Source organism: Natator depressus, chromosome 1 (genome assembly GCF_965152275.1).
Source record: "Natator depressus isolate rNatDep1 chromosome 1, rNatDep2.hap1, whole genome shotgun sequence".
Lineage (NCBI taxonomy): Eukaryota > Metazoa > Chordata > Testudines > Cheloniidae > Natator > Natator depressus.
Genome location: NC_134234.1, coordinates 234,097,546 through 234,111,824, shown reverse-complemented (window position 1 = coordinate 234,111,824; position 14,279 = coordinate 234,097,546). Strand labels below are relative to the sequence as shown.

General features: G+C 40.7%; 1 protein-coding gene across 1 annotated transcript in view; it reads left to right on the top strand.

Annotated features, from left to right (window-relative positions):
• PIK3C2G (phosphatidylinositol-4-phosphate 3-kinase catalytic subunit type 2 gamma) overlaps nucleotides 1–14,279 on the top strand; it is a 330,089-nt gene that overhangs the window by 232,229 nt on the left and 83,581 nt on the right. Inside the window, exon 26 of the mRNA XM_074938223.1 lies at nucleotides 10,194–10,350. Coding sequence (XP_074794324.1) covers nucleotides 10,194–10,350 — 157 coding nt within the window. The remainder of the gene's footprint in view (nucleotides 1–10,193; nucleotides 10,351–14,279) is intronic.

Sequence of the window (14,279 nt, the reverse complement as noted above, 5' to 3'; positions counted from 1 at the left end):
TCAGTCTACATAAGAAATGGGTCTGTGCCATAAAGTAGTAAAAGAGACAATGATTGAAAAACATTCTAGACTTCTAAATCTTTAGATCACAGTGCATGTTTTATGAGGTGTGGTCCTTTTTTTAAGACTTTTTTTAAGACTATTTGATGTGCAAGTGGATGAACCCTCTGAGAGAAGTGAATTTCTTGTTCAAATTTTGCGGTCAGATAACAGCATAGATGAGGGATTGTGGCTAGCAAAATGTCAATACATCCAACTGAAAAACCATTCACACATCTCTCGTGCGTTGGCATGTCCATTGCCAGCTTCCTTACTAGGAAAGATCATTCCAGATGAGTCCCTAACAAGAAAGATACCACAATGGCTTGGTTTATGCTATGAAATGTAATGCTGTATAAACAGTTGTCAGCAATTGTGTTAGCTGTATTGGGTCTTAGCACAGTTTAACCAAGTGTATACAAGGATTTATAACATGTTCTGCATTATGTCAGCTAACCATGATTAAATCCTGATTTAACGAGCATGATTGTTGACCGCCATGTTCAGACGTGGTTACATCTTGTACCATGGGCCAGTCCAGTGAGATAAATACTTCCCTGAATATTGGCCAGGACAGAGAGTATATACAATGTGGTGATCGCACAGGGAAATGTAATTTAAGGACATGTCTACCATATCTATATCTATATCTATATATATATAGGCTTTGAAGTACTAGATTTATATTAGTAAATGGTTGATTTCACTGTACACATGCAAACTGATGAAAAAATATTTCCATCTATAATAATCGAAATTAACAGATAAGTAAAGTAGGAAAAATGCAGCTTGAGAACTTATAACAGTTTGATATAAGGCTATTTACTTGGTTTATTTTTACATGAGATGTTGTTAGAAGTCTTTAACTTTTCAAATTTTAACATCTACTGCCATTAAATAATTATTGTCTGACCCCACCTAATTTCCCTCGAGTGTGAACATTTAAATGGATAAAAAATATGCTTAAAAATAAACATTTATGAAAAATAAATATCAACTTCTGCCAAGCCTAGGTATACGTGTCAACTATTTTTTTAAAAAGGAAGAAAATATCTTGAATACCTTGAAGAACTTGCTCAATAATTACAGAAGAATATGAGAAACTACAGTTCTTAATCAAGAGCAATTTGCCTCTTGAACAAGGTATATAGTACTGGCTGGAAATCAGATCCAGTCTGGAACATATATTGTGAGTACTTCCAAGCTCAGTGGGATAGGTGCCATTGCTTTCAATAGCAGTAGGTTGGGATCCATATCGATAAGTCAATCAGGGTGGAATTTTCCAAAGCACTGATGTGACTTAGGAGCACAATTCCCATAAAAGTCAATGATACCTTTGAAAATCCTGTGCTCGGAAAACTACTGTCATGGATGCTAATATAACAACTTATATGAGTGAAACTAGGATTAAAAAGAGATTTCAGTGTAAAGGGCAACTTTTTTTCCCCTGCCTGTATCTCCAGAAGCAGGAGAAATGGTAGGAAATGGCCAGTGTTAAAACCAGGTTTTCTGGCAGACTGGGTACAAGCCTGATTGATGGCCCCTGCTCAGTTGAGGACTGTGCATCAAAACATAACACTCCTATTCTGAAGGGCCATTTTCACAATTTCTCCAGGCTCAGAACGTTCAGCCCCAGATCCACAAAAGTACTTAGGCGCCTAACCTCCAGATTTAAGTGCCTAAGTTCCATTTTTAGGCACCACTATGATCCACAAAAACCTCATTTGGCTGCTGCCTAACCCTGTAGGCACCAAAACTCTTTCAGCACCTAAGGTTTTGCAGTGAATATTTCCCTAGGTGCCTATGTTTCTGGCCCTTGGTATGCACACTGCTGCCTGCCTTTAGGCACCTGGGTGCCTTTCCCTCACCTAAGCCCCAGAGCGATTCATGAATCGGAAGAAGATAGGGTGTCCTCCCTCTCGGTCGTGCGTGGGGCCTGATCGTGCTCACTGGCGGCCCAACTCCACACAAAACAGTGTGGGGAAAAAAGCTCCCTTTACCCAAGTGCTAAGGGCACTCACCTGGGATGTGGGAGAGCCCTGCTTCCAGTCCCCCCTCAACTTGATGAGAAGAAATTTGAACAGGGATCTGCCACCCCTCAAATTAGTGCTTTAACCACTGGGCTATGGAATATTCTGATAGGAGAGATTGAGGGAGACCCCTATTCACGTTGTTCCACTGTTAATTACATTATTGAACAATTAACTATTTATTGGGCCAGAAAAAGAGGGAGAATCATTTCATGGCCCAGTGGCTAAGGCACCTCTCCGAGAGATGGCAGATCTCTGTTCAGCTCCACCCTTCTCATCAGGCTGAGGGGGAACTTGAACCAGGGATCTCACACATCCCAATGAGCACCTTAACCACTGAGCTAAAGATAAGGGAGTGTGTCTTCCTTCGCCCTGCTGTTCTGTGTGGCATTTGGTGGCCTCCAAACAAGCCTACTGGGTCATGCCCTCATGAGAGTAAGGTGGAGGTACACCTATCTTCCTCCAGTTCGCATGGCACTAGTGGGGATAGGTGCCTCTGTGCAGCCTGGACTTAGGTGCCTATCTCCCTGAGAGGGGTAGGGGTTAGGACACATCCCCTCATGAGCATCTCCCATTGGCTAGCTTAGGCGGGGAGCCACCTAGCTTGCTGGCTTTTGTAGATCCCATTCTAAGGTTCCTATCTCTCCCCATTCATTGTATACAGAGCCTAGGTGCCTCACTCAGGCTTTGTGGATCCCATTGTTGTCCCAGTGATTTTGTAGGCACCTAAAAGTTAGCTGTTGTGACAATGGGTGTCACAACGCTTATGTCCCTTTGTGGATCCTCAGGCCTCACTGACCTCAAAAGCACTTCACCGTGAGTTCTCTGTTTGGAAGCCTCCCAACTGTCTGTTGCAATAAATAAAGGTTTAAAAGAAAAAAACAAAAGCTGGGAGAAATCCCTCTAGAGAAATACATTCTGGTTAACTTTAGGTGACAGACTGTTCAAAACTCGCTCAATCATTTCTCTTCTAATGGGTTTTAATGTGCAATTGCTATTTGGGATACAGACTATTCTCTTTACACATATAGAGATATGTATATAAACCCTGGATAGTTGGAAGAATAGAGGTCTCAACAAGGTACGGGCCTGCTTTTTATTTCGCAAGAGTTTGCAATAAATTAAATAAATAAATAAATAGAAACTTGGAGCTGTCTGGAAGTTCTACACTTCTGTATTGTCTGCTTTCGTAAACAGAAGACTCAACTGAATATAGATTTACAATGAGCCAGAGACAAAGTAACTGGCAGCTTTGGGGCTGATCCTGCTCCCATTGAAGACAACGACAAAAATGCTGTTCACTTTGGTGGGAGCAGGAGTAGCTTTTGGCTAATCTACTAGCAAAATACAGAATGGAATGTTCAATCGTTTTGAAGGTTTACACAAAGTTTGGGGGAAAATGTGCATTTTATTGAACTGTGTTGCACAGATCTTAGTTATTGTATAGATTTTAAGTATATATTTTAAAGCTTTAAGAGATCAAATGCATTAAAATAACATAAAGGATATGACCATGACTTTGTCTGTGACACACACATTCACTGAGCTCGCTGTACACCCGGGCACCAGCCCAAGTATACAGTGCATAATTCTGAGGTGCCATGCACTCAAACCTGCATAGTATAGAGACTCCCCAAAGAAACCTCACTTTACACTGCCCTAGTGCTGTTCGGGGTTCGACAGTGGTTGGGACAGCTTACAGTGCTGCAAATTTCCCTCTGGCCTTGCTTAAGTTTTCACTGACCCATGCCTACTTTTTCACTGATCCACATGAGGCATGCACTGGTGATGCTCACATTTTTCCCTAAGCAAATAGGGCAACCCACTTTTTATTCTTGCTTGGTGACTCCTTACAAAGAACTTGATAAGGCCTAAAGTAGTCAGTGGGAGTTTCTCTATTGAATTCAATAGACTTTGGGTCAGAACCTAAATCCTCTGTGCTTCTGAACACATCCTGTAAACTTCTTGTATTTGATTGTTACTTTACAGGCTCCAACAGCCTGGATTATATTTGAACTGATGTAGATTTAAGAATAAAAACCATATTAACATTGAATATTTTGATTATAAAAATGCTTTTTCATTTTAACTTTTGATCAGTGGGTGATCTGGTTCATTAATTCTATACCTAGTTAAGGAATTATGGAGTATTTGGATAATTCTTTGTATTTTAGACATGGCTTAGAGCTGCTGTTCACCCATGAGATCAGTCAAAAATATTTTTATGCCACCCATTATATAAATACCCTTGTATATCAGACTACTATTCTTAGTCTATCGCCTGTCTTATTCCCCCAAATTAACCTCAATCTTACTAAATACTGTATCGCTCTCCTAAAGTAGGAGATCACCTTTGTAATAGAGCTGATTTTGTTCACCTTTTTAAGTGGTTGCTTAAGGCAGATTTTACTGTATAGTAGTTCACAGCCTGTTTCTATAGTGTATGCAAAGTTTGTCCTTCCTTGCCAAACCTACAGAGCTAAGCACCTAAATTAAAAAATAATGCGGTGCATTATTTAAATAAGCTTTTGGCTTTGCAGAAGAATAAAAGATATCCACATTCAAACAGGTTTCAGAGTAGCAGCCGTGTTAGTCTGTATTCGCAAAAAGAAAAGGAGGACTTGTGGCATCTTAGAGACTAACCAATTTATTTGAGCATTAACTGAAACCTTTGCTTTTCGACTGATTGCATCTGAGTTCCAGTCACTCCTGCTGAGTGCTACTACTTATTCACAATTCAGCCTAGATGATTTTAGAAAACCCAGTGTGTATATGTGGGTGGCTGGGTGGATGGAGCAACTGATTTTAAACTAGTAAAAGTTCTGTGTGGTTTCTCACGCTCTCTCTCTCCTGTGTTCATATGAGCAATTGAACTGTATCTAAAGTTAAACTGTTTTGATCTTTGACATCTTCTCTTTACATCTCTTGTGGTGTGACTAGAACAAACTTTTCCCTAACAACACAATGGGAAATTTAGATTGAATCAGGGAAAAGGTCAATTGCTGTTTGTCTCATGTGCTCCAGTTACTAAATAAAGGAGGAAGTTGAGACATCTTTCTCACTGGAAACAACATGTTCCATACTGTGGGATTCAGAGTAGGGAAAGCTGGAATCTTTGCTGACCTTATAAACTTCATTATCAGCTTATTTCAGATGTTTCATCCCAGTGGTCAGTAAACCCTAGGGATCTTGCTGTTCTGCAACTCTAGGGATGTAGCAAGTTTCCAGCCAATGGTAAGGTCCTGGTAAATATTCTCCTTATCCCTAATTCGTTTGTTGTTATGCCTGCTGAGCTATCCAATAACTTGAGGCTTGGTTCCTTCCGTGCTTCCCATGTCATATCATCCAAACATTCTTAGCCTCCGGAGGGACATTAAAAACCATTCCCATGAACATTTGGAAGATCTGACAGCAATCTACAGTGACATTCATCACTGGGCTTGCTTTTCGTTGGATTAATTTAATAAACCTTAGGTCACAGCTATAGCAAAATGTAACCCCTGAAATCCCAGTACTGTATAAAAGCCTGTTTGCCCTAAGTGTGTGCATTCCTTTGTTTGTTGAAATACTTCCACTGTAAAGAACTAGAGGATCCATTCATCCCATCTGGAGCACAGCTTTCATTGAAGACAGGAGGCCTGATAATGCACTTTCATTGATTTTGCTTATATGCTGCAGGTACATGGTCAAGGCCAAGTTACACCAGCTCTTCGCAAAATCACTTTTACACTAAAAAATATGCTCCCCCCGTGCGCCCCTTGTAAGATAGAGGGCATAATATGGTGAAAAAAAGCTTGTGAGGCCTTCCAAAATGGAGACATAGTAAAGGCCAAATCTCCTACTTCTTATTTTGCCGCACAAATGCAGCACGAAAACAGAAAATAAAAAGTGAACACTCTGCATGTTGGGGGCTGGAAATCTTCTCTGTTATATACATGCAACCCCACTGATTTAATTGAAGATACACGGGTTTAATGGAGGTCTGCATTTTGGCCCATAGGGCCTCATTCGTGCACATATTGGTGATGATAGGAATCCTTGCTCTTTCGGCCCCCTATAGTGGTGATATACTATATGACTTATTTATGATCTGTGTGACAAATATTGAAACCCCGTGAAATATCTTTGGAGGAACATATTGTATTAAGGTTATGAATGGTTTATGTATCACTGTGGGCCAGGAATTGTAGGCAGCTGTGGGGGAAGGTTGCTTTTAGCTTCTCCAGGAACTAAAAACAATGGATGATGATTTAAGGTGAATCACTCAAGTTGTAAACACGTCTGGAGAAGTACCACCCCCTGGGGTCGTTTGCATATGCATGTTCACACTGGGTTTTCCAGAGACCTACAGACAAAGAAAGGGCTTCTGTCGTAAAAAGGATGCATTTAAACTGACTAGGGATCTTCTTTCTGGTCCAGCAAATGATAGGACCTTCTGTCCAAGGGAGACTCCAACTCTTGTAGAAGGTTTGGAAAGACTCTAGCCTACTAGGGTCCCATGGGGGCTGATGAGTAACTCATGATATTTTTGTGTGTGTTTAAAATCTGTCTATTGTTTTCTCTGTAATGCTTTTACCTTAAGAATAAAGGTGCTTCCTTAGAAAGAGCTGTGAAGTAACTTGTAACTGCTGTCAATATACTGTTCATAGCCCTTGGAGAGAAAGCAACACACAGAGGCTGGCCATTAGGCAAACTGGCTTGCTGTGGATATCACAGTGTAAGGCAGGGAACTGTGCCGCCTTAAAGCCCCTGTCAGGCGGGAGAGAGATGTGGGTCTCATCCAAGAGACATGACATCTGGGAGCCAGAAACCTTAAATGGGGGACCACAGAAGGTAAAAACAGATCCAATTACCCTGAAACTGTGACAATCTGGATGTCATACTAACAGTAGCATGTGTTAGGACCTGGGGTGAACTGGAAAATGTACCATTTCATGTTCAGGCCTGTGTAGTTGACTGCATAGAAACACCATCCCTAGCAGATTTATATCCAAATGGGCCATATATCTGTTACAGGTATTATTCCTGTGCCTTCTAATGAGCTGCTGATCTTTTTGATTGAATGTCACTATGTACTGAGTTTCTGGCAGCGCACATCAAGGAAGAAAAAGCTGCCAGGCAAACAAACATATGCTTATGTACAGTAGCATTAGACAGTGTATGCACACAGATAAGCCTCTTCTCATGCCTCCTCTGTTTCATTGGCTGCTATGTGTTTATATATGTTCGGAGAAAGAGGCATAACTGAGGGCGATTTTCCAGCTCTGGAACAGACGTTACCTTTTCCATATATAGACTGAAACAGCAGTCACCATTTATTTCTGATGATATAAACTTGAACATGTATGATGGGTTGACAAAGTGCAGTTTACACTTTGCAGTCCAGGAGTCATTTATGGGGCATCTTTTTCCCCTCCATGCTTTTTATATTTCAAACAGGGCTTCTGAAAAGCAGCAGGCAGAAAGGGACACATGCAGAAATTCACCCTTGTAGATGTATTTTACACAGCATTTAAAAGCCTGGTGTCACTGAAAATTAGTTTTTAAAGATAGCTCAATTAAGAGGTCCTCTGTTTCCCATATTGATGATTCTTGTTTCCTCTCCTGTGTTAGACTTTTTCATGTTGCTATTTTTTTTTAATTGGGAGGTGCTCCCTTTGTGAGCTTTTAGCTGATTAAATACTTGCAGCCCTGGAGTTTTAGTATCTGGTTACCATGGAAGAGAGAGACTGTGACATCAGAAGAGCTTGAGCAAAACCAGGCTTAAATGTTTCAGAGGAAATCAATTTTCTACATCATATTTTTCAGATGAATATGAGGAAAGGTCCAGCACCTTAGAAGGGAGACTTGAAGGAAATTGAGAAATTTAAGAACCTTGTAAACTGTTTCAAAACTTCTTACAACATAGCTAATGCTGCAAAACATACAAGAGCTGTCAAATACCAGTTACATGCTCAATAAAGCCTACAAAAATTGCTTAATGCTAGCAGCCACTGTGCCATATGAAAGTCATGCTGTACCCCAAATTGCGTCTTCCACTAGAAAACTCTGTTACTCGAAGTTTCTAATTTCAGCTCAAATAACCATGTTGCTGATTTAACATGAGAGATTTGACCTTGCTTTAGAATAACTGTGCTTTCACAGAATATCTTATTTCTCTGTGTAGATGGATGCAAATCTCAGAATTCAGACATGGATTTCAAACATCACAGAGCACAGTGGTGCTTCATATCTGGAGATGTGACTAGGCCCCTTATAAAGAGAGGACCCTGCCGCAAATCTGAGATTGAGGTTTGGTTTTTAAACACCACCAAAAATGGAGGAGCTTTAAAATCCAGGGTTTGGGGTTGGACCCATCTCCTATATTAGGTGAAAATGATCAGTTTTGCAGGCTTGGCTCTGTGACTATCTCCCAGGCTGACTTGAGTGAATGTCCTCGGTTCAAATCTCCATCAGTAATGATATGGGAATATTTAGAGGTTAATGTCAAAGAGAAGTAGCTGTGTTAAGCAGGGGATGGAAATAACTTCTGTCTCTAAGGCCACGTCTACACTACCCGCCGGATCGGTGGGTAGTGATCGATCTATCGGGGATCAATTTATCGCATCTAGTGTAGACGCAATAAGTCGATCCCCGATCGCTCTGCTGTTGACTCCGGAACTCCACCAGGGTGAGAGGCGGAAGCGGAGTCGACTGGGGAGCAGCAGCGGTCAATCCCGCACCGCAAGGATGTGAAGTAAGTGATTCTAAGTCGATCTAAGATACATCGACTTCAGCTACGCTATTCTCGTAGCTGAAGTTGCATATCTTAGATCGATCCCCCTCCCCCCCCACCTATGTGTGGATAGTTTTTAAAGGCAGAGAGAGGGTGGGTGCGAGGCTTTAATCCAGAGACTGTGGGAAAGGGGAGGTATTCAGAGCAATAAGAATCCAAGGAAAGCTGCCAGTTTTGCCTAGGGTGAATTCCCAAGCCCCACAATGAGCATCCAATGCAACTCAGCTTAATCACTGCAACCATACAAAGAGCATGTGTCTGCAGGAGATTAAGGAGACTGGTAATGAGCTGGGGGATGCTGAGATGGAAATTGTTTGTAGGGAAGATGTTCAGGTTTCTTGTGGGGAAGAATCAGCAACTGGAATGGGGTCAGACCCCTCTTGAGTGAATTTTTAACTAGAGAGGGGCCCCAAACTGTAAAAAATGTGTCTGGAGTTCAAATCTCCCAAAGATTTGGGAGTATTTAGATTTTGGAGGTTGGCTCAGGCTCACCTCTAGCTCAGGGTTAAATCTAATCCCCTGTGTATATTTCCTGGGTTATAGCTCTCTGATCTGTTTACATATATCTGTATACACAGTTATGAGGAATAAAATCCTGCAGTAGTTCTCTCTGTGCTGGGGTGAAACAGTATATCAGGCTATGTTAAAGCTGAAGCTCTCAAAAGGGAGAATTTTTAGCAAAAGCCTGGCTAATTCATTTTCTTTTGCAATACCATAGCATAGTTACAAAATCCACAAGTTATTAAAAAAGCAAGCCATGGGCCCAGATTCTGCTGGTAATTTATATCCGTCTAAATCCAGAGTAACTGGATAAAAGTCAGTGTTTATCTGGATTTATTCTGGTGCAGCTGAGATAAGAACCAACCCTTCACAGTTGTGTGCTCAAAAGCAGAAAAGCACCCTAGTTTTGGGGGGATTTTGTTTGTTTTAAATACACTTCTTGCCTGGTAGGGAGTTATATTTATATCCCACTCTGTTCAAGTACAGCATTTAAATATTTCAGTATCAGGGGAGAATATGATTCATGATCAAGACCATTTTTCTGAGGCAGGGAGTCGGAAACTGAAGCAGTGAGAGTTAAAAATGCATTTTAAAAAATCGTGTTCAGTTGTTGGCTTCCCCAAATTGCTCCCAACCATTTGCACTAAGAAGAGCTCACCTAGAGACCTGTGTCTGCCACAATTAGTCAGCATCACTGGGTGTTCTGGCCTGGAGTTATCCACCCTGGAGGAAGGGAGGGAAGAAATAATGAGAAGGGAAAGATTGGGAAAACAAATATTATCAGGGAGTTAAAAAGATCAGCCATCTGAGAGGATTTGCCATTTTTCATTGTATCTTGTTTTTTCAAGGGACCGAGCACCTTTTATCTTCACTTCAGAGATGGAGTATTTCATCACAGAAGGTGGAAAAAACCCACAGCGCTTCCAAGAGTTTGTGGAGCTTTGCTGTCGAGCTTATAATATAGTCAGGAAACACAGCCAATTGCTCTTGAACCTGCTGGAGATGGTAAGAAGGTCAGGGATGTAACCAAAAAAAACCCAATCCCTCTTGTTTTGTTTTTCCCCTGTAGCTAGGCTTAGAAGAATTCGATTTTTATCGGTAAATGTCAATTTCATTGTACACCCACGAACCAATTAATATATATATTTTTACCACTAATAAACTAAATTTACATTAAGGAAAAGTAAGAAAAATGCTTCTTGAGACGTTACTAGCATTTGACGTAAGGGTCTTTACTTTGTATATTTTGACATGTGATGTGTACAATTTGTTAACCGTTCTAAAGGTTTAACTTTGAATCTCAGTGTCTACTGTCATGAAATAATTTCATGCAATTGTGAAAATGTAAATCGATAAAACTTGAAAAAATGCTTAAATTTAGGAATCGATGTTATCACTCAAAGTTGTAAAATAATCAAATTCTGCCAAGTCTCTAGTACTGTGATTTAGAGCATTGCCACATTTCCAGGAATTTTTTTTTCCCATGCAAATGTTAGTAACTTTATTTAGAGTGCCACCTTTGTGCCTGCAAAACATCATTCTGCCCTCTCTTTTGTGTGAAAGCTAATAATATTGTTGTTGATATTAAAGTTTCACCCTATTTTTTTTCAAAATTGGAACATTTTTGTAAGATTTCAACCAATTGCAGAGCAACTCAAATTAAAAGGTTTTCTTTGGTGAATATTTCACCCAGTCCTAATTCCAGGTTTTCAAATAGCCATTTCCTAACTCTGTTCGGAATTAAAGAAGTGAACTAATTAAACTAAATGTACAGAATGTATTATTTTACAATACCCTATGGTGATTGATCTAGGACACTGTAGCCATTACAGTGTTTCGGGAGCCATTACTGTAGAATCCTGTCATGCTTTGTTACTGGGATAAATACAGTAAGGAAAGAAGGCTACATAAGGACTTCAAAGAAGAACCAGTTGTAGAGGACAGCCTTGGTTCAAGTGATAATGAGCTAATTCAGTTTAGAGTAAATGGAAGGATAAACAAAAAATAGATCTGCAACTTGGGTCCTTGATTTCAAAAGAACCTACTTAAAAACATTAAGGGAATTAGTTAGAGAAGTGGACTGGCCTGAAGAATTCAAGGATCCAAATGTGGAGGAGGCTTGGAGTTAGTTTCTGCAACTTTGATTTCAAGTACCTGAAGCCTGCATCCCAACCAAGGAGAAAAAATTTGTAGGGAAGAGTTGCAGACCAAGCTGGATGAGCAGGCATCTGAAACAGGTGATTAAGAGAAAGCAGAAAGCCTACAAGGAATGGAAGATGGGAGGGATCAGCAAGGAAAGCTACCTGTTAGAGGTCAGAAAGTGAAGGGGATAAAGTGAGAACTGCCAAAAGCCAAGCAGAGTTGGACCTTACAAAGGGAATTAAAACCAATAATAAAAGGTTTTATAGCCATATAAATAAGAAGAAAACAAGGAAAGAAGGAGTGGAACCACTAAGCACTGAGGATGGGGTGGAGATTAAAGATAATCTAGGCATGGCCCAAAACCTAAATAAATAGTTTGCCTCAGTCTTTAATGAGGCTAATGAAGAGTTTAGGGGTAGTGGCAAGGTGGCTAATGGCAATGAGGATATGGAGGTAGAAATTACCACATCCAAGATGGAAGTCAAACTGAAACAGCTTAATGGGACTAAATCAGGGAGTGGGGGGACAGATAATCTCCATCCAAGAATATTAAAGGAACTGGCATGTGAAACTGCAAGGCCAATAGCAAAGGTTTTTAATGAATCTGTAAAATCAGGGGTTGTGCCCTGTGACTGGAGAATTGCTAATATAGTTCCTGTTTATAAGAAAGGGGGGGAAAGTGATCCAAGAAACTTACAGGCCTGTTATTTTTACCTCAGTGGTATGCGAGTTCTTGGAACAAATTTTGAAAGAGAAAGTAGTTAAAGACATAGAGGTGAATGGGAATTGGGATAAAATACATGGTTTTACAAAAGGTAGATCGTGCCAAACCAACCTGATCTCCTTCTTTGGGAAGATAACTGATTTTTTAGACAAAGGAAATGCAGTAGATCTAATCTACCTGGATTTCAGTAAGGCATTTGATAAATCATTACTTACATTGGAGAAGATGGGAATTAATATGAGAGTTAAAAGGTGGATAAGGAACTGGTTAAAGTGGAGACTAAAACAGGTCATGCTGAAAGGTGAGCTGTCAGGCTGGAGGGAGGTTACTAGTGGAGTTCCTCAGGGATTGGTCTTGGGACCAGAATATCATACAAGAATGATCTTGTAAACTGGAGTAATAGAAATGGGGTAAAATTTAATAATGCAAAGTGCAAGATCTTAGGGACAAACAACAAGAATGTTTGCTATAAGCTGGGGAAGTATCAGTAGGAAATGACAAAGGAGTTGAAAGACCTGAGTGTATTGGTTGATTGCAACCAATTGTGATGCAGCCGTGAAAAAGGCTCATGCAGTCCTAGAATGCACCGGGTAAGGTATTTCCAGTAGAGACAGGGGTGTGTTATCAGTGGCTTGTATAATGGTACTAAGGCTGAGAGGGGTAATCTGAGACTTTTATTGATTAATGTTTGTAAAGCACGTTCAGCTCTGCGGATGAGACATTACTCAGTAAAGCCCAAATCAAAGGCCCAGTGCAAATAGCAAGAAGCTGGACTGTGCACTGCAGGGCTTCTCTAGGGGAGGAGCAATGGAATCCCCGACTAAGCCTGTGGAATGGTCATAGATCGGCTACACAACTGCTACTAAATCCGTAGGGCTCTGCATCACCTGTACCCCTCATACGCAGGAGAGGAGAAATGATAGATATGGCGGTGAGTGGATCTGCTGTCTTCTCTGCATATTCTTGTTGTGTGGTGGCATGCCAAGAGACTTCACAATGCTGTACTGCATGGCACTAAGGATCGTTTGTGCCCAGCACAGGATCCCCAAATCTTACCTCTCTGAGCACCCTCTGATGTGCAGCAAAACTGCACTCCTATGGCCAAAATGAAAATTATACATTGCAAAATATGCCATGTGTCTCCCATCTTAAAGCAATTTTGAAGCTAGAACTGGGGCATGCAATGGGATGCCCAATATGGAGTACATAGATCATAGACAATCATATGAATAGAAGGGCTCTTGAGAGGTCATCTAGTCCAGTCCCGTGCACTCATGGCAGGACTAAGTATTATCTAGACCATCCCTGACAGGTGTTTGTCTAACCTGCTCTTAAAAATCTCCAAGGACAGAGATTCCACAACCTCTCTGGGCAAATTATTCCAGTGCTTAACCACCCTGACAGTTAGGGAGTTTTCCTAATGTCCAACCTAAACCGCCCTTGCTGCAATTTAAGCTCATTGCTTCTTGTCCTATCCTCAGAGTTGAGGGAGAATTTTTTTTCTCCCTCCTCCTTGTAACAACCTTTTATGTGGTTAAAAACTGTTATAATGTCCCCTCTCAGTCTTCTCTTCTATAGATTAAACAAACCCAATTTTTTTAATATTTCCTCATTCGTCATCTTTTCTAGACCTTTAATCATCTTTGTTGCTCTTCCTTGGACTTTGTCCACATCTTTTCTGAAATGTGGCACCCAGAACTGGACACAGTACTCCAATTGAGGCCTAATCAGCATGGAGGAGAGTGGAAGAATTACGTCTAGTGTCTTGCTTACAACACTCCTGCTAATACATCCCAGAATGATGTTTGCTTTTTTTTTTTTTTTTTGCAACAGTGTTACACTGTTGACTCATATTTAGCTTGTGATCCACTATGACCCCCAGATCTCTTTCCACAGTACTCCTTCCTAGGCAGTTATTTCCATTTTTGTATGTATGCAACAGATTGTTCCTTCCTAAGTGGAGTACTTTGCGTTTGTCCTTATTGAATTTCTTCCTCTTTTCTTCAGACCATTTTTCCAGATCATTTTGAATTTTGATCCTATCCTCCAAAGCACTTGCAACCCCTCC